Source organism: Bufo bufo, chromosome 1 (genome assembly GCF_905171765.1).
Source record: "Bufo bufo chromosome 1, aBufBuf1.1, whole genome shotgun sequence".
In the NCBI taxonomy this organism is placed as follows: Eukaryota; Metazoa; Chordata; class Amphibia; order Anura; family Bufonidae; genus Bufo; species Bufo bufo.
Genome location: NC_053389.1, coordinates 474,899,316 through 474,924,705, shown reverse-complemented (window position 1 = coordinate 474,924,705; position 25,390 = coordinate 474,899,316). Strand labels below are relative to the sequence as shown.

Genomic DNA, 25,390 nt, shown 5'->3' with positions numbered 1-25,390 from the left:
GGTAATTCTCAAGAACTTCACACACACGCTACAGTGCAGATCCAAGTCTAATTCTGTGATTAAACGTATACCTGTCACCCAGCGCCTAAAAAATAGGCCTCACATTTATATTCATCCAAATCTGTACTGCTTTAGCTGGTCAAGTTATTTTTAGTGACCGTCAAAGCACAGTTTTTGTTCTGGGTTGAAAAACAATTCCCAAATTTGCAATTCTCAAAATTAGTGGTTTCTGCTGTATCAGGCCTACTTTAAATCTATCCCTAAAAGGGTATATTAGATTCAAGGTGCTGATAGGGTCATTCTCAAGAACTTCACACACACGCTACAGTGCAGATCCAAGTCTAATTCTGTGATTAAACGTATACCTGTCACCCAGCGCCTAAATAATAGGCCTCACATTTATATTCATCCAAATCTGTACTGTTTTAGCTGGTCAAGTTAGTTTTACTGTCCGTCAAAGCACAGTTTTTGTTCTGGGTTGAAAAACAATTCCCAAATTTGAAATTCTCAAAATTAGTGGTTTCTGCTGTATCAGGCCTACTTTAAATCTATCCCTAAAAGGGTATATTAGATTCAAGGTGCTGATAGGGTAATTCTCAAAAACTTAACACACACGCTACAGTGCAGATCCAAGTCTAATTCTGTGATTAAACGTATACCTGTCACCCAGCGCCTAAATAATAGGCCTCACATTTATATTCATCCAAAACTGTACTGTTTTAGCTGGTCAAGTTAGTTTTACTGTCCGTCAAAGCACAGTTTTTGTTCTGGGTTGAAAAACAATTCCCAAATTTGAAATTCTCAAAATTAGTGGTTTCTGCTGTATCAGGCCTACTTTAAATCTATCCCTAAAAGGGTATATTAGATTCAAGGTGCTGATAGGGTAATTCTCAAGAACTTAACACACACGCTACAGTGCAGATCCAAGTCTAATTCTGTGATTAAACGTATACCTGTCACCCAGCGCCTAAATAATAGGCCTCACATTTATATTCACCCAAATCTGTACTGTTTTAGCTGGTCAAGTTAGTTTTACTGTCCGTCAAAGCACAGTTTTTGTTCTGGGTTGAAAAACAATTCCCAAATTTGCAATTCTCAAAATTAGTGGTTTCTGCAGACATGAAGCCAGATTCTCTGTTACGGGACCTCTCTCCTCTGCCTGGGTGCCGGGGCCTAAATATATGACAATGGACTGTTACAGTGGTGGGTGACGTGAAGCCAGATTCTCTGCTATGGCATGAAGAGACTGATTCTCTGCTGATGTGAAGCCAGATTCTCTGCTATGGGACCTCTGTCCAATTGATATTGGTTAATTTTTATTTATTTTATTTTTATTTTTATTAATTTCCCTATCCGCATTTGTTTGCAGGGGATTTACCTACATGTTGCTGCCTTTTGCAGCCCTCTAGCTCTTTCCTGGGCTGTTTTACAGCCTTTTTAGTGCTGAAAAGTTCGGGTCCCCATTGACTTCGATGGGGCTCGGGTTCGGGACGAAGTTCGGGTCGGGTTCGGATCCCGAACCCGAACATTTCCGGGAAGTTCGGCCGAACTTCTCGAACCCGAACATTCAGGTGTTCACTCAACTCTACTGGTTGAACCTCCTTTGGCAGCAATAACTTCAACCAAACGTTTCCTGTAGTTGCAGATCAGACGTGCACAGCGGTCAGGAGTAATTCTTGACCATTCCTCTTTACAGAACTGTTTAAGTTCAGCAATATTCTTGGGATGTCTGGTGTGAATCGCTTTCTTGAGGTCATGCCACAGCATCTCAATCGGGTTGAGGTCAGGACTCTGACTGGGCCACTCCAGAAGGCATATTTTCTTCTGTTTAGGCCATTCTGTTGTTGATTTACTTCTATGCTTTGGGTCGTTGTCCTGTTGCAACACCCATCTTCTGTTGAGCTTCAGCTGGTGGACAGATGGCCTTAAGTTCTCCTGAAAAATGTCTTGATAAACTTGGGAATTCATTTTTCCTTCGATGATAGCAATCTGTCCAGGCCCTGACGCAGCAAAGCAGCCCCGAACCATGATGCTCCCACCACCATACTTCACAGTTGGGATGAGGTTTTGATGTTGGTGTGCTGTCCCTCTTTTTCTCCACACATAGTGTTGTGTGTTTCTTCCAAACAACTCAACTTTGGTTTCATCTGTCCACAGAATATTTTGCCAGTACTGCTGTGGAACATCCAGGTGCTCTTGTGCAAACTGTGAACGTGCAGCGATGTTTTTTTTGGACAGTAGTGGCTTCCTCCGTGGTATCCTCCCATGAAATCCATTCTTGTTTAGTGTTTTACATATCATAGATTCGCTAACAGGGATGTTAGCATATGCCAGAGACTTTTGTAAGTCTTTAGCTGATACTCTAGGATTCTTCTTCACCTCATTGAGCAGTCTGCACTGTGCTCTTGCAGTCATCTTTACAGGACGGTCACTCCTAGGGAGAGTAGCAGCAGTGCTGAACTTTCTCCATTTATAGACAATTTGTCTTACCGTGGACTGATGAACAGCAAGGCTTTTGGAGATCCTTTTATAACCCTTTCCAGCTTTATGCAAGTCAACAATTATTAATCGTAGGTCTTCTGAGAGCTCTTTTGTGCGAAGCATCATTCACATCAGGCAATGCTTCTTGTGAAAATCAAACCCAGAACTGGTGTGTGTTTTTTATAGGGCAGGGCAGCTGTAACCAACACCTCCAATCTCATCTCATTGATTGGACTCCAGTTGGCTGACACCTCACTCCAATTAGCTCTTGGAGATGTCATTAGTCTAGGGGTTCACATACTTTTTCCACCTGCAGTAGGCACGCAATTGCAGTCAGTTTTTATTGCGATTGCATTCCGATGTTCCATTTTTTCCGCGAGAGTGCAATGCGTTTTGCACGCGCGTGAAAAAAACTGAATGTGGTACCCAGACCCAAACCCGGACTTCTTCACTGAAGTTCGGGTTTGGGTTAGGTGTTCTATTCTTTTCATTATTTTCCCTTTTAACATGGTTATAAAGGAAAATGATAGCATTCCTTATACAGAATGCTTACTAAAATGTGGATTGAGGGGTTAAAAAATAAAAAAAATTAACTCACCTTATCCAATTGATCGCGCAGCTGGCATCATCTTCTTGCGTCTTCTTTCAGGACCTGCAAAAGGACCTTTGATGACGTAATCCTTCTATCTTCATTCAGCAGGACCTGCGCTGACGTCACCATGCTCACCACGTGGTGAGCGCGATTACGTCAAAGGTCCTTTTGCAGGTCCTGAAAGAAGAAGAAAGAAGACGATGCCGGCTGCGCGATCAAGTGGATAAGGGGAGTTAATTTTTATTTATTTTTTTAACCCCTCAATCGAGATTTTAGTAAGCATTCTATATTAAGAGTGCTATTATTTTCCTTTATACCCATGTTATAAGGGAAAATAATAATACAGTAAATTGACTTTTATCAATTTACTAACATCATCTCCTAACAACCATGCATGAAAATCGCATAGCATCTGCACTTGCTTGCGGATGCTATGCGATTTTCACGCATCCCCATTCATTTCTATGGGGCCTGTGTTGCATGAAATACGCAGAATATAGAACATGCTGCGATTTTCACGCAACGCACAAGTGATGCGTGAAAATCACCGCTCATCTGAACAGCCCCATTGAAGTGTATGGGTCCGGATTCAGTGCGGGTGCAATGCGTTCACCTCACGCATTGCACCCACGCGGAATTCTCGTTCGTGTGAAAGGGGCCTTAAAAGTTCAAAACATTGTTACCCTTCTGCTCGTCAATGTAATTTATGACAAGGTGTACGCCTGGTCTATAATAAATCCCCACAAGAATTGCTAAATCTGGCTTAAATCAGCTGCATAGGCTAATAACACCCATTTTCCTACCCGCGTTTGAAAACTACAGTAAGTGGTTTAAAAAAAATTGAAAATGTTACAAATCTTTTACAGAAATAAGCATAAAAAGTAGCAAAGCCCTATTTAGCATTTTTTTTTATAAATTCCCCCAGATGTCTTTTGACTGGTGATGCACATAAAATACTGTAATCACCTGTACACAGATATTCCATATTTTAAATGTATAGTCTTGTGCTGTACAGTGTACCTTTATCACAGCTGCTGCCATAGTACCCTGGAGGACAGATGCACAATCCTGGAGTCACGCAGAGCCCACCATTTAAGCAACGTGGCATACAAAGTGCTGCAATAAAACAATTCAATAAGAGATAAGACACCTTGTACACTGATGGAGGTATTGGATACACTTCTGATTACTGGATAATTTCAGAGTAAGAGCATCAATTCAATAAAAATGAATTTATATACAGTAGCAAAATAAAACCTGCACATAAAAAAATAATAATACATAGCAGAAAGGCTAGTTTCACATCTCCAGCAGCAATTCTGGAAGCCTGTTCTGTCAGAGAATAGCCTGTCGGAATCATCCAGATCCGGCACTGCCGGATGCAACCGGAATGTCTGCCAGCCCCATTACCTATAATGAGGTCCAGGGGAGATCTGATTGCTATCCAGCAAAAAGGCTGAGAATTGGCTGGTCAAAAACCGCTGCACTCTGCGGTTTGTCTCCGGCCGATTCACATCATTCTCTGCTGGAACTGGCTGCCAGACTCCAATGCCGGACATGTGAAACTAGCCAAAGTCAAAATTAAACATATTCACAACATAGTCCAAAGCATAAATCTCTAAAATCAGGTTAAATAATTAATTAATTAATATCATGATGTGCCAGTTGTCTGTATGGGATACATTACTACTGTACATGTTGTGGGGGTTTAACGCTATCTCCAGGGTCTCAGAATTCTCGCTGACAACCGTGTTGATTGTCCAAACAGTGCATTTATTTTTGACACCAGCACCAACAAACACGGTACAAAATGAAAACCTGCCCGTCTGGGCTCTACCTAAACATATAACATAAATCCCTGACTCACCTATACAGAGTGCAGTTCACACACTGTCTCTGGTGCAGCTTTTTCAGCCAGTAGTCCACCAGCCCCCAGGCTGTAGCACGGTCAGTCCAGACTATCTCCCAGCCTCATGGTTTCTCAGCCTTGTCCAGCTGAGACCACACTCAGAGCCTCCAGCAGGACTGGGTTTAAAAAAAAACCTCTGTCTCCTTCCCCAGACTGGGAGCCACACCCAAGTCCAGCAACAGGATTAAATACCATCCTTGGACATGGGCATATTCCAAAATCCTGCACTGGAGCATGGGGAATAGGCACCCACCCAACACATTGCCTGTTCCTAGTAAAAGCCCGCCCCGGACTAGCTGGAGCCAGCTAAGCTAACTGTCTTGGTGTCCACCAACTAACATAGTGGCCACCTATATCTAGGGCCTTTACTCCACCAAGGCCGGGCCCCTTGGTGACACGCTCCTGGTGCAAACAACACCCTTTTTTCATGCTTCCCCGGGACTTTAATGCACCCATCACTATTCACATTGCCACATATCCCCCTGAGGGGGTGAACACATGTACCAAACGGATGCTTGTGATAGGGCATCCGCATTAACCTACTATCTTCCAGCTCAACATTCCCCCTGGAAGATGTGGCCAGCATCACAGGCTTCCCTTTATTCTGCCAGACCCAGGACAACAGCGCTTGGCTTGTCACCCTCATGAGTTTATTACAGAGCTGACAAGGCCTCTGGGATTTTCTTGCCCATCTCATGAGCAGGTACTCTCTATTTATATTTCCTGCCTTCTGCACAGGCCCCTCACGTCCTTTCTTGGACTGCGGCAATTCTTGACTGAACTGGTCCCAGTAATGGTCGTGTCCCGACCGTTTCTCTTTTGCCTTGCGGGGCTCCTTCAGCAGAGCAGGTTTCTTAAGACTTGCTCCTTTTCCACGCATCTGGACCACTTTCCCATTATTCTCAGCAGGGGTTTCTTTGGGTTTGGGGCCAGCTTCAGAGTCTTCTGCGTCTTCAGTGGCTTTTCCCACTTCGGCAGTCGCTCCTTTCGCCCTAACCTTGGTCTCTGGAACATCCAAAGATTTCTCCCATTTCAAGACCTCGGCCTTAGCTTCTTCGGCCTCTGTTTCTTTGGCGTCTCCATTCACTTTATTAGCCTTTTCATCCTTCACAGACATGGCATCATATCCTTGCCTTCTCAACTCCTTCTCTTGGGGACATCTGGATCTTCACCAGACTCGTCGCCTTCTGGCAATCCCTCCAGAGGTTCATCCAGGATATTGTTCCCCAATCGTTTAGGCTCTAGGAGAGCCAACTCACAGTAGTAGACAGGATCTGCATACTGGTCGCCCATCTCCTCGTATTCCTTCACCAGCAGGCTGCTGGCTACTTGGACAGCTTTGCAGGCGGAGGGGATGTCTTTCGGGACCAGGTCCTGGCTACCCCCTGCCATGTGTCTCTTGGCCTCTGCATTCACATCAGCCCCATCAACAGGCTCAGCAGAAAGATCTTCCGTCTTCTCCGCCTCGGTCGGCACCACGGCGCCACCATCTTCAGACCCATTCTTAACAGGCTCTGGCTTAGACTTCTTCAACTCATAGACGTTCCTTCCGACATCATCTTTTGAGCTCATGAGATCTTCCATCCCTGCTCTGAGTTGCTTGTTCAGCCTCTCACATTCATCTCGCTCCTCAAGCGCTTCTTCAAGGGATCGAGCCAAGGAGAGGGCCTCCTGTTCCAGATGCTCTTCACTACTAGGAGTATCACCATTGTCTTTTGACCGCCCTGTGGGGGTTCCACCCAGGGTCCCTTTAAACACTTTGTTTGTGTTTACTGCAGTCTTCTTCGGTGACTCTGTGAAGACAGCTAGTCCCTTCTCTATCATATCTAGGGACGGTGGGGAGAGACAAAAATCTTCAGGATTGCAGCTGTACTGACGTGTCAGGTCATCTACCCCTGCCTGGGTATTGGTCTCAGACACTAGGCTGCCGTCTCCCCACTCAGCTCTCATCACATCAGGTATAACTGTTGTCTGGTCGCTACTAGTGACTGCCTGAATTTCGCAATACCTTGACCTGGTAGATTCCCTCTCGGAGTTGCTAATGGTCACAGCACATACATCGCCTATGTCACTCGTGTCATTATTAACGCTGACCTCTAGGGGCACTGCCGAGTTAATCCCTACCTGGAACATTACTTTATTGACCATAAAACACTGTGGAGACTGCATGTCCACCTCTGGTACGTGCAATACACCCTCTAGGACTGCTACCCTTTCTTGCATGTTCACCAGAGTAGAATTGCTCCACTCAGTGATCACAACATTTATCTGCACTTCTGCATCCTTCACATGTTTTCCACCCGGGGGCGCTATTATCCTGACCACCTCCTGAAACGGAAAATGCATGTCATCATCACATATTTCACCTGTCATCACCTTTTCATTATGCCTTTCTGCAAACTTGGCACAATCGCTTTGCACCTTATCAGCACCATTGTTTTAAATAGGCAATATTCTTTCTATATTTGAACAGGTCCACAAGACCCAGTTCTCACTGGAGACTCCCCCTCAGTGAGAACCACCTGCACTTGCTCAGGCTCTCTTTCAGGTGCCTGGTTCACATTATAGGTCACACCACTTTCATCTATCTTGCACCTGAGCTCACTAACCATAGAACCCTGTGGAGACTGATTATCTGCACCTAGTACATGTGGTACACCTTCTAGCATTGCCTCACTTTCAATCAACATCCCTACCACATATACAATTAAACCAGCAGGGGTAGCTTTTTTCCTGATCACAGCCTTCAAAGGAAAAGGGGTGTTATCATTATCACTTAATTTACATAACTTCACATTTTCATTATGGCAATGCAGATAACTTGGCATCATTGGTTCTAGTTGTCACTTCAGTCTCAGCTGTCACCATAGTCTCACGTCCGGTGGGTACTATCTGACAGTCCTTTTTAATCGCATGTCTGTACAGCATATTCATCACTATACCAGTCTTAGTTTTCAGTATTGTGCTACTCCTTACCCGGGCTAGCATAGGGTCTCTAACTTTCACAACCCCAAACCTAGCCTTGGTCATGGGCATTTTGGGCTGCACAATACCCTTCTCCCCTGCGGATTCCCGCAGCTTTCTCAGCCAGTAGTCCACCAGCCCCCAGGCTGTAGCACGGTCAGTCCAGACTGTCTCTCAGCCTTGTCCAGTTGAGACCACACTCAAGACTGGGTTTAAAAAAAAACTCTGTCTCCTTCCCCAGACTGGGAGCCACACCCAAGTCCAGCAACAGGATTAAATACCATCCCTGGACATGGACATATTCCAAAATCCCGGACTGGAGCATGGGGAACAGGCACCCACCCAACACATTGCCTGTTCCCAGTAAAAGTCTGCCCCGGACTAGCTGGAGCTAAGCTAACTGTCTTGGTGTCCACCAACTAACATGGTGGCCACCTATATCTAGGGCCTTTACTCCACCAAGGCCGGGCCCCTTGGTGACACGCTCCTGGTGCAGACAACACCCCTTTTTCATGCTTCCCCAGGACTTTACTGCACCCCTCACTATTCACATTGCCACATTGTTCATTGTTTAAACTTCCCAGTTGGTCACTTACCTCGTTTACTGTTTTATAGGCTTACACTTCTGCACCCATGTTTAACTATGAATAGTCTTAAAGGGGTTGTCCAGGGTTTTTTAAGTGATGGCCTATCCTCAGGACAAGCCATCACTAGCTGATTAGCTGGTCATTTTAACTCCATTGACAGAGGGCAGCTCCGGAGCTACACAGCACTGTTGACACTGTAGTGAAAGAAGCTTGCTGACTTCAATGGGAGCAGCGCTTAGTAGAGAGCTCTCGCCGCTTCAGTGTTGCTGGTGCTACACAGACCAAAACATATGCTGGACAACCCTTTTAATTAAAAATAATCAAAAATTTGGCATATACAGCTTCCATGGAGACCTATGTGTGTAACCTGAACCTGTAGTCATGTGTAATTTGTGCTCAATCTTGTAAACTACAACCAACAGGAAAGAGGTCAAATAGAAGAGAGTAACACAAGACTGCTGGATCAAACCGCACACAAGGTTTGTAAGTAGTCAGCAACATGGAGACATATTGGTTCTGCATTGGAGCTGGAAAACCATTGAAAATTTGAACCAGGACTATTCGCAAAGTTTTTATTTTCAATTTATAAACATTTGAGGAATAAAAAAAACATTAAGTCCAAAAGTGCACATAGCTTTGAAATTCCCTTTAGTATATATGCACACAGTGGGTATTACGTGCGGATTTTCATGCAGAAAATACTCTGCATAACGACTCATGACCACAACCATAGGTGTTTTGACCTTCGCAAATTTCTGATCCGCAAAACAGGAATACCGGCCCAGTGCATGCCGCCAACAGATATGAATAGGACATGTACAATTTTTTTTCCAGGACACAGAACAGACTTACAGACGTGTCTTCGGTGGCCCCATAGACATGAATAGGTCCACATGTGATCTGCAAAAAATGCAGATCGGATGCAGACCAAAACTACGGCCATGTGCATGACAATACAGTACCTGCAAAGTGAATGAAATCTGCTATATCTCATGTACATGGTGTGTATTCTGAAAAAACAGAAATTGACTTGTGGTTCAGAGAAACCTAGATATATATGTAAATAAAGATAAATATGCGGAGACATTGGCCCTTCCCTTACCACACTCCTTTTTGGAAAATGGCAAGGTGTCACTACTAGAGCTTTGAGACGTTCTCACAGCTCTGTTTCTCCACCCCTGTGATGATGTCACTACTAGAGCTTGGAGGAGTTCTCTCTGCTCTGTTTCTCCGCCCCTGTGTTGAGGTCTTTACTTTCTGTTTCCTTCCTCCCAGCTGTCCCTCCTGTGTTTGATTTCTCTGCCTTTAAATCACCCCTCCTCCTTTGTAGGGTGTGGATTATACTTTTCATTTGAGCTGTATCTCTCGCTTGAGTATCTTTACTTGTGTGAGATCTTTCAATGGACCTGAGTTCTGCTGAAGCAAGTACTTCGGATATTGTCTGCTGACTTTAGATCTGTTTTCACTGCTGCTGCAGCTCCTTCAGTTAAGTGTGCAGACATTGTGTGTTTCTGTTTGTTTGCTGACTGGATCCGAGGCGACCCCGGTTCCGTCCATATTCTGAGCAGAGCACCGGTGGCCGTGCCCCTTCCACTATTGTAGGGGTTACAGTGGTCATCCGCCTTAGGTACGCGGGCATGTCTCGATCCACCATCTGGATCTGGACATGTGCTTAGCAGCATAGGGAGAGCTTTTAGGGTCTGACAGGGGTCACCCTTTATCCTCCCTAGTTTGGGTCCGGTCAGTAGCTAATTCACTGTGTATGCTCTTGTTGCTCACATACAGCCGTGACACAAGGGCACTGTAGAAAAGCCATTTCTGACAAAATTTTGTCATAGTCACATTTAAAAATTCACACTGGCAAACATGGGGCTGCAACATTGCCTGAAAATTAGCGTGAAATAAACTCCCCTGTGGTGTTCTACTTATACTGAAGTGGTATGTTCTGCGAAATGACTGTTTAAGTAGAAATTGAGCAAAAAAATCTTATTGCTTTCACTTTTTACCTCTTTTACACTTAGCTGGCAATATTCTGCTTATTGGCAGAGCTTAAAATGATGCAGATGTGTGCCACATACATAAAGCATGTGCAACAGTTCTCAGCTGTATTACATTGTAGGAGGAAGAATTCAATATTACACTCAGGCACTGTAGAATGCAATATTTCATTTTGTTTGCACTTAGATTTCAGTTCCTGTGCATCATATATTGAAAATTTTTGGTTTGTTTTTGCTCTGACATGTAAAGCTAGATTCATATTCTTTTTGTTAATAAAAATTGGTAATGGATCCTAGTACAAAGGAGAATAGAAAGATATTCACATGTTTCTTGTGAGAATATTTATCTTCTCAATTTTGGTGAGATCTATTCTTATGTTTGATGAAAAAGAACTCACAGGAGAGCGATTTCTAAAACGGGTGAGTAAGGCGTCTTTCAGATGGGCATCCCGGATTTGCTCCGGATGCGTCGCAGGTGCATTATGGGAAACCCACGCAAGTGCGCACACAATTTCAGTCAGATTTGACTGCAATTGCATTACGTTGTTCAGTTTTTATCGCACGGGTGCAATGCGTTTTGCACGCGCGTGATCAAAAACTGAATGTGGTGCCCAGACCCAAACCTGGACTTCTTCACTGAAGTTCGGTTTTGAGTTAGGTGTTCTGTAGATTTTATTATTTTCCCTTATAACATGGTTAGGGCTCGTTCACACGAACGTGTGATGCCCGCTGCCGTATTGCGGACTGCATTTGCGGATCTGCAATATGCGGGCACTGTTCCGTGGCCATTCCGATGCGGACCCATTCATTTCAATGGGTCCGCAAATTCGAAGATGCGGAACGGTGTGGAACGGAAGAACGGAATGGAACACTACGGAAGCACTACGGAGTGCTTTCTGGGGTTCCGTTCCGTGCTTCCGCACCGCAAAAAGATAGAACTTGCTCTATCTTTTTGCGGAATGGAAGGATCGCGGACCCATTCAAGTGAATGGGTATGCGATCCCCATGAGCCTGCCCCACGGACGGTGCCCGTGCATTGCGGATCGCAATTTGCGGTCCACAGCACGAGCACGGGCTTCAAACGTTAGTGTGAACGAGCCCTTACAAGGGAAAATAATAGCACTCAATACAGAATGCTTACTAAAATGTCGATTGAGGGGTTAAATAAAATATATAATTAACTCACCTTATCCACTTGATCGCGCAGCAGGCATAGTGTTCTTTCTTCTTCTTTCAGGACCTGCAAAAGGACCTTTGATGACGTAATCGCACTCACCACGTGGTGAGCGCGGTGACGTCAGCGCTGGTCCTGCTGAATGAAGATAGAATCCTTTTATATATATATATATATATATATATAGATCCAGGTCATGTGGTTGAGGTTTTAAGCTGCCCATACACATTGTTTTTAAAGTTGATCAAAATGGACGATTTCAACCAAAATGATGATTGTCAGATGAAATTTAATAACAAAAAAACAAAACGTTTTCGACGACCGATGACAGAACATTATAGTCTGAGGAGAAGTTGGCCATGTTTTAAATTTTCTTCCAATTGCTACTGGATGGAAGATCTTTCTTTTAAAGAATGTTCCCAGAAAGATCTTTCGTCCAACGCCCGATTTCACTGAACATGTATGGCCAGTTTAAACAACTATAATTGCCAATAGGGACCAAAATGTTTAAGGCTGTTGCTGCAGAATGATCATTCACCAGAAGATTGTTTGTTCAACTGATGTTCAACCATCAACCAATTTTTCAAATCTAAAAGGTGGCCATACACATTCAGTAGCTGTCATTCAACAGCTAACTTTTCAAACTCCCTCACATTTAATGGGGAAAGGGAAGGAAAGTGATGCCAGACACTTCTAGCAGCAACCTTAGGGTCCATTCACACGTCCGTTTTTTCTTTCCTGATCTGTTCCGTTTTTTCAGGAACAGATCTGGACCAGATCTGGACCCATTCATTTTCAATGGGTCCTGGAAAAAAACGGACAGCTCAATGTCTGATTTTTTTCAGGACCCATTGAAAATGAATGGGTCCAGATCTGGTCCAGATCTGTTCCTGAAAAAACGGAACAGATCAGGAAAGAAAAAACGGACGTGTGAATGGACCCTTAAAGAGTCAGTGGTTTAACTAGCAAATTTTTAAATCACTTAATTTAAAAAATATGTCTGCATCCACCTGAAAAAAAACTTTCATGGCCACTAGGGGTCTCACTTCCACCTACGTTGCAGTCCACTGCCTGTTTTCAGGTAAGATCCGTCCCTGGAAACAGAGACACAGAAGACAGTTGAGAGGAAGTGGATGCATGTACATTCTGTAAGTGTGATTTATCCCTCCTTATCTGTTCTGTGAGCTCAGGAGATGAAAACAAACATAGTGGGACGTTAGGTAAATGATAACACAGTAGTACAGTGCTGGCAGAAATGAGACACCCTCTGATTCTGAGTGAAATGCATCTAGCTGTGCAGTTGAAACAGTGAATAATATACAGCCATTATGTAATTTTTTTTTTTAAACTCAGGTACGCTTTAATGTGTATGGCCAAACAAAGTTTATGTGCCTACTAATACCCCAGTTGTTGATTTTTGGTGGATGTATGCTATGTGATACTTGTACCAAACTTGCTCATCTGTACCCCACTTTTGTGAATATGGAGCATGGTTGATCATGTCTGAACCATGCTTGATGCCTGCAAAGCTGCTGGCAATAAATACTGTTTGAGCTCCTGCCCTGTACATGTCTAAATTTGCAGCAGGGTTGTAAAAGGCCCTGAGCTTCGGTCTGTTATAACTCATTCATGCGTGTGCCAATCTTCAAAGAATTAAGTGGTGCCATCTGGGGATAACTGTGGAGCCATATTTTAATCTAATCCAGTTTGTTTCCTCAGGAGGAATTAAAAATAATAAAAATGAATGTATCAGAGCTGGAACGCCATCCATTCTGCAGTCTATTCTGTAATATTGCAAAAGGGATAACATTATCTATGGAGCTAAAATAATCAGATGTCCATCAGTCCATATAAAGATTTACAATAAGCTGTTGCAATTATACTGCCATATGCATAGGCAGAGAGCTGTGAGGATATTTTTACAAATGTTGGCAGCATTATAAAAGACGGCTTCAGGCACTCAGTGTGCATATTTGCAAACACCAAATACAAAACAGGAGTGAGCACACTAAAAGTATATATAAAATCATACAGACAGAAATATCGAAGTCTGGAATGATGGCTGAACAAAATCATAATTGATTGTAATATATTATAATGTTAGCCACATAGAAAGGTCAAAATCAGTAGTATAGCTATGTTGATATGATACTGGAAAGCATCGAATTTACCCAAGTGCTACAATATAGGGAAACAGTAAAAAAAGCAGTTATTATTAAAAGTATTTAATGACCTGGTCACCATAGGTACTAATGCACTGAGTTTGTAAGGAGTGGCATTGAGTGCCTGTGGCCCTATATGTTGCAGCCATAGGCATTCTGTGTCACTACATAGTCTTCCATATAACATCAAATATGGCAATATTCTTCTACAATACCTTTGTGCATACATCTGATAGAATATGGATACATTTTTTGTGGGGTTTATGGAATCTGAAAAAACTCTGTATGCCTCTGTGTGAAATCAGAGGCATGAGAAAGTACATTACAGCCCTATAGACTTATATCGGTCTGGTAATACTATTCTGCTCATAATAGCTTATTTTATGCAGATATTCTTTATCTGTATACAGGTAACCCAAACCAACTGGCTGTTTGATGCATACAATATTTTTCATATGAACCACCTCAAGTTCCATCACTGTACACTCACCAAGCTCTATGTCAAAAGAATGCCAAACAGGGAAGACTATGTTAAAATGTAACCTTTAAAGGGGTCATGCCAAGCTTAAAAGTTATCTCCTATTCACAGGATAGGGGATTCATTCTCTAGGGGATTAACAGAGTGCTGCACTCTGCTAGCCCTGGCAGTCCCGCAGAGAATGAATGAAGCAGCAGGCCACATGTTTGACGTGGGCAATGGGACCCCCATTCTTGGGACTGGTGTGGGGTTTAGCAGGGAAATGTGGCACAACCTCTTTAATAGAATGGCCTAAAAACCCAACCACTACTTATAACAGCAGGGTCAGGCATTTAGAAAATGGTGCACTTATAAGAACAGTAACTCATTATTTCAGTCCCCCAACAGGGCTTAATAGAGATGTCCCTGGACCTGATTAATCATCCACTGCTCTGGCAGCCTATGTATCAAGATTCCTGCTTACACACACAAGACACGTTAGTACCAAACCAATTATTTCAATATACAATATGTTTTGGTGGGTGTTGCTGTGTACAGTCGTGACCAAAAGTTTTGAGAATGACACAAATATTAGTTTTCACAAAGTTTGCTGCTAAACTGCTTTTAGATCTTTGTTTCAGTTGTTTCTGTGATGTAGTGAAATATAATTACACATACTTCATACGTTTCAAAGGCTTTTATCGACAATTACATGACATTTATCCAAAGAGTCAGTATTTGCAGTGTTGGCCCTTCTTTTTCAGGACCTCTGCAATTCGACTGGGCATGCTCTCAATCAACTTCTGGGCCAATTCCTGACTGATAGCAACCCATTCTTTCATAATCACTTCTTGGAGTTTGTCAGAATTAGTGGGTTTTCGTTTGTCCACCCACCTCTTGAGGATTGACCACAAGTTCTCAATGGGATTAAGATCTGGGGATTTTCCAGGCCATGGACCCAAAATGTCAACGTTTTGGTCCCCGAGCCACTTAGTTATCACTTTTGCCTTATGGCACGGTGCTCCATCGTGCTGGAAAATGCATTGTTCTTCACCAAACTGTTGTTGGATTGTTGGAAGAAGTTGCTGTTGGAGGGTGTTTTGGTACCATTCTTTATTCATGGCTGTGTTTTTGGGCAAAATTGTGAGTGAGCCCACTCCCTTGGATGAGAAGCAATCCCACACATGAATGGTCTCAGGATGATTTACTGTTGGCATGACACAGGACTGATGGTAGCGCTCACCTTTTCTTCTCCGGACAAGCCTTTTTCCAGATGCCCCAAACAATTGGAAAGAGGCTTCATCGGAGAATATGACTTTGCCCCAGTCCTCAGCAGTCACCACCTTCACCATACTTTCTGTAGAAGATCCATCTGTCCCTGATGTTTTTTTTGGAGAGAAGTGGCTTCTTTGCTGCCCTTCTTGACACCAGGCCATCTTCCAAAAGTCTTCGCCTCACTGTGCGTGCAGATGCGCTCACACCTGCCTGCTGCCATTCCTGAGCAAGCTCTGCACTCCGATCCCGCAGCTGAATCCTCTTTAGGATACGATCCTGGCGCTTGCTGGACTTTCTTGGACGCCCTGAAGCCTTCTTAACAAGAATTGAACCTCTTTCCTTGAAGTTCTTGATGATCCTATAAATTGTTGATTGAGGTGCAATGCCTGTGAAGCCATTTTTATGCCACGCAATGATGGCTGCACGCGTTTCTTTGCAGGTCACCATGGTTAACAATGGAAGAACAATGATTTCAAGCATCACCCTCCTTTTAACATGTCAAGTCTGCCATTTTAACCCAATCAGCCTGACATAATGATCTCCAGCCTTGTGCTCGAGTCGTCAACATTCTCACCTGAGTTAACAAGACGATTACTGAAATGATCTCAGCAGGTCGTTTAATGACAGCAATGAAATGCAGTAGAAAGTTTTTTTTTGGGGATTAAGTTCATTTTCATGGCAAAGAAGGACTATGCAATTCATCTGATCACTCTTCATAACATTCTGGAGTATATGCAAATTGTTATTATAAAAACTTAAGCAGCAACTTTTCCAATTTCCAATATTTATGTAATTCTCAAAACTTTTGGCCACGACTGTATACATTATTTTACATTGTCTTGTTATTTTGCACTCGTAGGTTTACATGACCAAAAGTAAGTTAAGATAAAATAAATGAAACAGATCAATCAAAGGACCCCTAAGTTTATATTTTTTGTCCAACACACTAATGTGAACCTAACTACTAACAGCAGACATTCAGAACGGCAGAACTTCATCGAAGGCTAATATGGGAACTGTGGAATGAGGCTACATAAATCAAGACTATTCTTCGTGCAATTTATGGTTTAGATTATATTTTTTCTTTTATAGTCTGATCAGAGAAAGTTTTACCTTTTTCACAGTGTGGTCCGTAGAACCCATCTGGACACTCACAAACATGTCTCTCATTACAGAAGCCTCCATTTCTACATCCACCGGGACATTTTGCTTGATAAACAAAAGATAAATATTAGAGAATAAAAAGTGATCTTAAAATCAAATAGGATTTAATCAAGGGTTAGTATAATTCTGAAACTGTAAATCAGTTCTCTAAGGGTAAGTTCACATCTGCATTGGAGGCGCCGCTCGAGGCCTTGGTCTTAGAGTCCGTTAAAAAGATCTGACAAAAATATCCTGCATGGAAGTCTTTCCAGTAAGAAAATAAAAAACTGGATACCAAACAGAAACTGAACTGATTCTACTGTAGTCAACGGAGTCCGTTTAGCTCAGTTCAGGTCAGTTACGTGCCCTATCCAGCACTTCTCTAACAGAGCAGAACAACTGAAAAATCGGTGATGCGAACCCGCCCTAAGTCCTCTTTCATGCACAATTTTTTTCAGGTTTTGTTTGTAAGAAAACGCCATTTGCTTCAATTTTGTATCTGATTTTCGTATCTGATTCAGAAAAAATTGTATTTCTAACAATAAAGAGATCGCAACCAAATCCAATATAGTGAAAAATCAGCAATGTGTATTAACCCCTTGAGTCCCAGAGGATTTTCTGTGTTTTCATTTTTCCCATAGCCATCATTTTTATATTTTTCCATTCACATAGCCATATGAGGGCTTGTTTTTTGCAGGACAAGTTGTACTTTCTAATGACACCATTTAATAATGCATAGGATGTAGTGGGAAGTGAGAAAAAAATTTCAATGGGGTGGAATTGGAAAAAAAATGCAATTCAGCGATAGTAAGTGAAGGGATAAGTGAAGCGATGAAACATTTTATTAATTAACATTCACCATATGTCTACTTTATGTTGGCATCATTTTAGTAATGTAATTTAATTTTTTTAGGACGTTAGAAGGTTTAGAATTTTAGAAGCAATTTTTTTAATTTTTAAGAAAATTTCCAAAGTCAACTTTTTTAAGGACCAGTTCAGTTCTTAAGTCACTAAATGGGGGTCACATAATATAATCAACCCATAAATGATGCCATTTTAGAAATGACACCCCTCAAACTATTCAAAACTGGTTTTAGAAATGTTGTTAACCCTTTAGGTATTCCACAGGAATTAAAGAAAAATAGAGGTGAAATTTCTAAATGTCAATTTTTTTGCAGATCTTCCATTTTAATCCCTTAGGGACGCATGACGTACCCATATGGCATGTTTGCCCTTAGGGACCCATGACGTACCGGTACGTCATGAGTTTAAAATGAGATTGCGGCGCTGCGGGGGTTAATCCGAACAGGATGCCGGCTGAAATCATTCAGCCGACATCCTGTCACAACGCCGGGGAGGGGGGGGGGTCTTGTGACCCCCCCCGTATCGGCGATCGCAGCAAACCGCAGGTCAATTCAGACCTGCGGTTTGCTGCGCTTTCTGCCGATTCTGATGGACCGCGGGGATCAAACTTTAAAATGCCCCATATAAAGTTTTTTTCACCCCCCCTGAATGATTTTATGGCGGCGGGTGGTGCAGGGGGGGTGTTGCAGGCGGTGCGGGCAGTGCGGGAGGCGGGCGGTGCGGCAGGCGGGATCGCGATCCCCCGCCCGCCTCCTCTTGAATAATCATTGGTGGCCAGTGGTTATACCAGAGTGTCAGCACATTGCTGACACTCTGGTATAAACGGCTGACATCTGTGATGCGATGTCAGCCGTTTAACCCTTTCCATATGGAATAGCAGAGGTTAACAGTCGGGAGCTCCCTCTCTCTCCCATTGGGGGGCTGCTGTGCCTTTGCAGCCCCCCGACAGGATGGGGTGACAGAGGGAGGGAGCCCCCCTCCTTACCCTTCCCCGTCTGCGAAGTTGTGGCCACAACTGAGCAGACGGGGAAGGTTCCCATGGCAACAGGACGCCTTCTCAGGCATCCTGCTGTCCATGGTGCTGAACAGATCTGTACTAAAGGCATAGATCTGTTCAGACAAAGTGTAAGTAAAGTACAGTACAATACCCTATATAGTGTACTGTACTGTATTATACAGACATCAGACCCACTGGATCTTCAAGAACCAAGTGGGTCTGGGTCACAAAAAAAAAAAGGGAAAAAAGCTAAGATAAAAAAAACACATTTATCACGGAATAAAAATAAAAAAAATAAAACACACTACACATATTAGGTATCGCCGCATCCGTAACGACCTTATCTATAAAATGGTCATGTTACTTTCCCCGCACAGTGAACGCCATAAAAATAAAAAAATTAAAACTATGAGGAAATTTAAATTTTGCCCACCTTACTTCCCAAAAAAAGTAATAAAAGTGATCAAAAAAGTCGCATGTACGCCAAAATAGTACCAATCAAACCGTCATCTCATCCCGCAAAAATCATACCCTACCCAAGATAATCGCCCAAAAACTGAAAAAACTATGGCTCTTATACTATGGAAACACTAAAACATGATTTATTTTGTTTCAAAAACGAAATCATTGTGTAAAACTTACATAAATAAAAAAAAAAGTATACATATTAGGTATCTCCGCGTCCGTATCGACTGGCTCTATAAAAATATCACCTAACCCCTCAGGTGAACACCGTAAAAAAATAAAAATAAAACCGGTGTAAAAAAAAGCAATTTTTTGTCATCTTATGTCACAAAAAGTGTAATAGCAAGCGATCAAAAAGTCATATGCACCCCAAAATAGTGCCAATTAAACCGTCATCTCATCCCACAAAAAATGAGACCCTACCTAAGATAATCACCCAAAAACTGAAAAAACTATGGCTCTCAGACTATGGAGACACTAAAACATGATTTTTTTTGTTTCAAAAATGAAATCATTGTGTAAAACTTACATAAATAAAAAAAATTGTATACATATTAGGTATTGCCGCGTCCGTGACAACCTGCTCTATAAAAATACAACATGATCTAACCTGTCAGATGAATGTTGTAAATAACAAAAAAAAACGGTGCCAAAAAAGCTATTTCTTGTTACCTTGCCTCACAAAAAGTGTAATATAGAGCAACCAAAAATCATATGTACCCTAAACTAGTACCAACAAAACTTCCACCCTATCCCGTAGTTTCTAAAATGGGGTCACTTTTTTTGGAGTTTCTACTCTAGGGGTGCATCAGGGGGGCTTTAAATGGGACATGGTGTCCAAAAAAACAGTGTAGCAAAATCTGCCTTCCAAAAACCGTATGGCATTCCTTTCCTTCTGCGCCCTGCCGTGTGCCCGTACAGCAGTTTACGACCACATATGGAGTGTTTCTGTAAACTACAGAATCAGGGCCATAAATAATGAGTTTTGTTTGGCTGTTAACCCTTGCTTTGTAACTGGAAAAAAAAAATTAAAATGGAAAATCTGCCAAAAAAGTGAAATTTTGAAATTGTATCTCTATTTTCCATTAAATCTTGTGCAACACCTAAAGGGTTAACAAAGTTTGTAAAATCTGTTTTGAATACCTTGAGGGGTGTACTTTCTTAGATGGGGTCACTTTTATGGAGTTTCTACTCTAGGGGTGCATCAGGGGGGCTTCAAATGGGACATGGTGTCAAAAAAACAGTCCAGCAAAATCTGGCTTCCAAAAACCATACGGCGCACCTTTCCCTCTACGCCCTACTGTGTGCCCGTACAGTAGTTTACGGCCACATATGGGGTGTTTCTGCAAACTAAAGAATCGGGGCAATAAATATAGCATTTTGTTTGGCTGTTAACCCTTGCTTTGTTACTGGAAAAAATGGATTAAAATGGAAAATTTGCCAAAAAATTTAAATTCTCAAATTTCATCTCCATTTGCCAATAACTCTTGTGCAACACCTAAAGGGTTAAAAAAGTTTGTAAAATCAGTTTTTAATACCTTGAGGGGTGTAGTTTCTAAAATGGGGTCATTTTTGGGTGGTTTCTATTATGTAAGCCTCACAAAGTGACTTCAGACCTGAACTGGTCCCTAAAAAGTGGGTTTTTGAAAATTTCTGAAAAATTTCAAGATTTTCTTCTAAACTTCTAAGCCTTGTAACATCCCCCAAAATGGGGAATGTAATTTAATAACTATTTTTGGAGGTATTACTATGTATTATAAAAGTAGAGAAATTGAAACTTGGAAATTTGCAATTCTTTACAAATTTTTGGTAAATTTGGTATTTTTTTATAAATAAAAATGAATTTTTTTTACTTCATTTTACCAGTGTCATGAAGTACAATATGTGCCAAAAAAACAATTTCAGAATGGCCTGGATAAGTCAAAGCGTTTTAAAGTTATCACCACTTAAAGTGACACAGGTCAGATTTGCAAAAAACGGCCAAGTCCTTAAGGTGAAATAGGGCTGAGTCCTTAAGGGGTTAATACATTTTTTCCTGGAACACATCAAGGGTTAACAACAAAACGAACCTCAATATTTATTACCCTGATTTTGCAGTTTGCAGAAACACCCTATATGTGGCCATATACCGCTGTATGGGCACATGGCAGGGCGCAGAAGAAAAGGAGCACCATATGGTTTTTGGAGGGCAGATTTTTCTGGAATGGTCTTTGGGCGCCATGTTGCATTTGAAGAGGCCCTGAGGTAACCCCACAGTGAAAACTCCCAAAAAGTGACCACATTTTGTAAACTACACCACCCATGGAATTTTTAAGGGGTGTAGCGAGCACTTCACTCAACAGATGTTTCATATAATTTTTTATACTTGGGTGTGAAAAACAAAAATTACATTTTTTATTTTTACAAGAAAATGGTGCTTTAGGCCCAAACTTTCTTTTTCACAAAAGATAACAGTAAAATATCCCCCCCCAATTTGCTACCCACTTTTTCCTGAATACAGTAACGCCACAATTGTGGTCGTAAACTGTTATTTGGGGACACATCAGGGCTCAGAAGGGAAGGAGCAGCATCTGGATTTTCTAACATGAAATTTTTTGTCATGGTTTTTAAAAGCAATAACTTTTTTTTATATATAATCTTTATTGGAATTTTTTGTAATTATATCCCAAAAACAAAGAGATTTGACAGGCATGATATATGTCACATTTGAAACAATACTAATTATGTATATAAATGCACAGAGCAGTAGTATAGTGAATACCATAAAAATATTACAGTAAGGCCTCATGCACACGGCCGTTGTTTGGGTCCGCATCCGAGCCGCCGTTTTGGCGGCTCGGATGCAGACCCATTCACTTCAAAAAAATATAACATGTCCTATTCTTGTCCGCAAAACGGACAAGAATAGGCAGTTATATCAATGGCCGCCCATTCTGTTCCGCACACGCGCGGCTTCCGTTTTTTGAGGATCCACGGTTTGCAGACCGCAAAAAACGGCACGGTTGTGTGCATGTAGCCTAATGTATACATGTTCAAAATATTAATAAGGACCAATTCTGCAACCAGAGCAAACCAATAACATCCCTCCCCGTAACCTTATATGTCTCTCCATATAACAAATCGTACTAGCCGTTAAACCTCAATCAATTAAAAGTCTCCCTAGGGTCCCTGCAGTTTTTATCTTTAAATACCATTCCGAAGATAGAAAAGGTTTCATTAGTTCCCTCAGTTCTGCATCTGAATAGACTATTTGAATAAATCCTTCCCACCTCTTGAAAAATGAATTAATGTGTTTACCCCTAAGGGTATCAGCCTCCACCTTTTCCAAGTCAAAGCACAATATGTTGGAATACTTCATTTGCTGAGGGCACACATGATTGGAGCCAATTATTGAATAGGCATCATTTGGCCGCCAGGATAATTATGTGAACAATTGGATGTATGTGCCCATGTTCTGGGGGGGCATGAAACAGAATAAGTTCAGGGGTATTAGGAATGGACATTTTTAAATACTTTTTGATTTGGCTTTTTATTAATTTCCAGAATTTCGTTGTTTCAGGGCAGGACAAAATCCCATGAACCATGTCAGATCTATCAAGATGGCATTTCTGGCAACAAGTTATTCTGTTTTGATTCTGGATCAATCGGAATGGCGTTTCTCTCCCACCCTCATTAAATGCCACCTTTCTCACCTTCTCCCAGCCCTGCAATATTATTTGTTGCACCTCGATATTAGGGAAATCTCTTTTCCAAGATGAAAAAAGAGTTTCGGCAAGAGGTTTTTGTTTACCTTCTCTAATCTCCTGATAAAGCTCAGACAGTGACTTTTTAGTGTTACCTTGCCCTATCATATGATTGAACCTATTCAGAGATAATGTCGCTTTTGGGTCACGGTGGATTCTATTATATAGGAAACTCCTGAGCTGAAAGTAGGCGAATATGTGTTGTGAGTGATTTAAAAGGAATTTTTCCTGTAATTCAGTATAGGAGTAGTAACAGTGTTCTTGCGTGTTCCAAACTTTTTTTATTTTTTGTTAAACAAGCTGCGTGAGGGGTTATTTTGTGTGAGACAAGCTGTAGTTTTTGTTGGCAGCATTTTAGGGTACATTTGGCTTTATGGTTGCTTTCTATCTCATTTTTGGGAGGTGAAGTCACAAAAAAAGCTGTTTGGTGTCATTTTTCTATTTTTTTTTTTACACTGTTCACTTGATAGTAGATCATGTGATATTTTTATAGATCCATTCATTATGGAAGCAACAATACCAAAAATGTCTAGTTTTTTATTTTATTTTACATTTTACACAATAAAAACATTTTTAGAAAAAAAATTATGTTTTTGTGTTGCCATTTTTTTAGAGCCATACTTTCTTCATTTTTTTCTGGCTATAGTCTTGTGTAAGGGGTTGTTTTTTGCGGGACGAGGCGACATTTTTATTGCTACCATTTTGGGGTACATACGACTTTTTGATTAACTGATAATGTTTTTTGTGAGGTGAGTTGACTAAAAAAAAACAGTTTTGGCATAATTTTTATTAGGTTTTTTTTTAAACCGTTCACTTGATGGGGTAGATCATGTGATATTTTTGTAGAGCCAATTGTTAGAGATGCAGCGATACCAAATATGTCTATTTTATTTATTAATTTTTTTACATTTTACACATTAAGAGCATTTTTAGAAAAGAAAATCTTGTTTTTGTGTTGCAATTTTCATGGAGCCATATATTTTATTTTTTTCTGGCTATGGTCTTGTGTGGGGGCTCATTTTTAGAGGGATGAGGTGAGACTTTTATTGCTACCATTTTGGGGTACATATGACTTTTTGATTGATCAACATTATGTTTTTTGGGAGGTAAGCTCACAAAAAAATCTGTTTTGGCGCAAGGTTTATTTATTTATTGTTCACCTGATGGAGTATATCATATGATATTATTATAGAGCCGGTCGTTGCGGATACCAAATATGTCTATTTCATTTTTTTCTTCTATTTTTTAAACATTTTTTAAATAACAGATTTGGGGGGAAATTTATTTTTAAAATTTGAAACTTTTGTTATTTTTTTTCAAAAGACTTTTTTTTGTTTTTGTTTTTTTACACTTTGTGTCCTCCATAAGGTCATACAAAACCTCTGGGGGACATTTAACTTCATTTTTTATTTTTTACTATTGATTTTTCCTGTAACTGGGGCTGATATAGTAGCCCCAGTTACAGTGGAAATACACCCCCCCCCCCCCCCCAGAGACGCTGTACAGCAGAATACAATGCTGTACAGCCTCAGTGCAGGGCTGATCAAGGTCTATGGAAGACCCAACAGCTCGTATACAGTGATCTAGGGACACCCCAGGAACAGTCCCCTGCCTTCTCTCTGGGGTGCCCTGCTGTCACTGACAATGGCCCCCCGCTAATCGTGCAGCTGCCATGTCTGAAAAGACGTTCCAGAACGTCCATTCAGAGAGAAACCCAACCGCCCAGGACGTTTATAGTCAATGGGCGATCGGTAAGTGGTTAAACACCAGGGGGTGCCATTATAATGAAATAAAGACAATATCTCACAATTGTAGCATTGTTGTAACAAAGTGGTTACTAGTGGCTGCTCATTCAGTAATTCTAAGACATCTTCAAAGACAGAATTTGGTAACCTCTGGTAATCCCTTACATGATGAAATGGGTACATTAAGTGAACACAATAATAAGAATGGAGAAAATACTCTGATCATATTCCATCATATATTTGACAGGAAAACTAGGTCAACATTATGTTATTTTTCTCCTCAAATGGATAGGCATGTAACAGATCCATTTTAAGTCAATAGGGTCCATCAGGTGCAGTTGGTGTCCATCATAGAAAATATACAGCACTCTATCATAGAAGCAGAAAAACTGAAATTTTAAAGGGGCTGTCCAATTATAAACACATAGGGGGAGATTTATCAAACTGGTGTAAAGTAAAACTGGCTTAGTTGCCCATCGTAACCAATCAGATTCCATATTTTATTTTTCACAGCTCCTTTGCAAAATGAAAGGTGGAATCTACTTGGTTGTGATGGGCAACTAAGTCAGTTCTACTTTACACCAGTTTGATAAATATCTCCCTTATTCCCTAACCACAGGATAGAGGATGTGTCTGATTGGCAGGGGTCCGACCGCTGGGGGTCCCCACCGATCACAAGAACAGGTTTCTTGTTTTGTCGCATTTAAATAGAGTGATGTTTATGCATGCTACCGTTCTATTCAACTCTATGGTACAGACGGATATAGTCAAGCACTTGGCTATCTCCAGCAGAACCATAGATCTGAATGGAATAGCGTGATTGCCAGTGCCACTC

The 25,390-nt window shown here is 41.5% G+C and overlaps 1 protein-coding gene across 1 annotated transcript in view; it reads right to left on the bottom strand.

Moving 5' to 3' along the window:
- The window catches only part of WIF1 (WNT inhibitory factor 1), a 130,579-nt gene that overhangs the window by 35,933 nt on the left and 69,256 nt on the right, over positions 1-25,390 (bottom strand). The window contains exons 5-6 of the mRNA XM_040409287.1: positions 16,712-16,807; positions 4,094-4,189 (exon numbers count right to left, since the gene is read on the bottom strand). Coding sequence (XP_040265221.1) covers positions 4,094-4,189; positions 16,712-16,807 — 192 coding nt within the window. The remainder of the gene's footprint in view (positions 1-4,093; positions 4,190-16,711; positions 16,808-25,390) is intronic.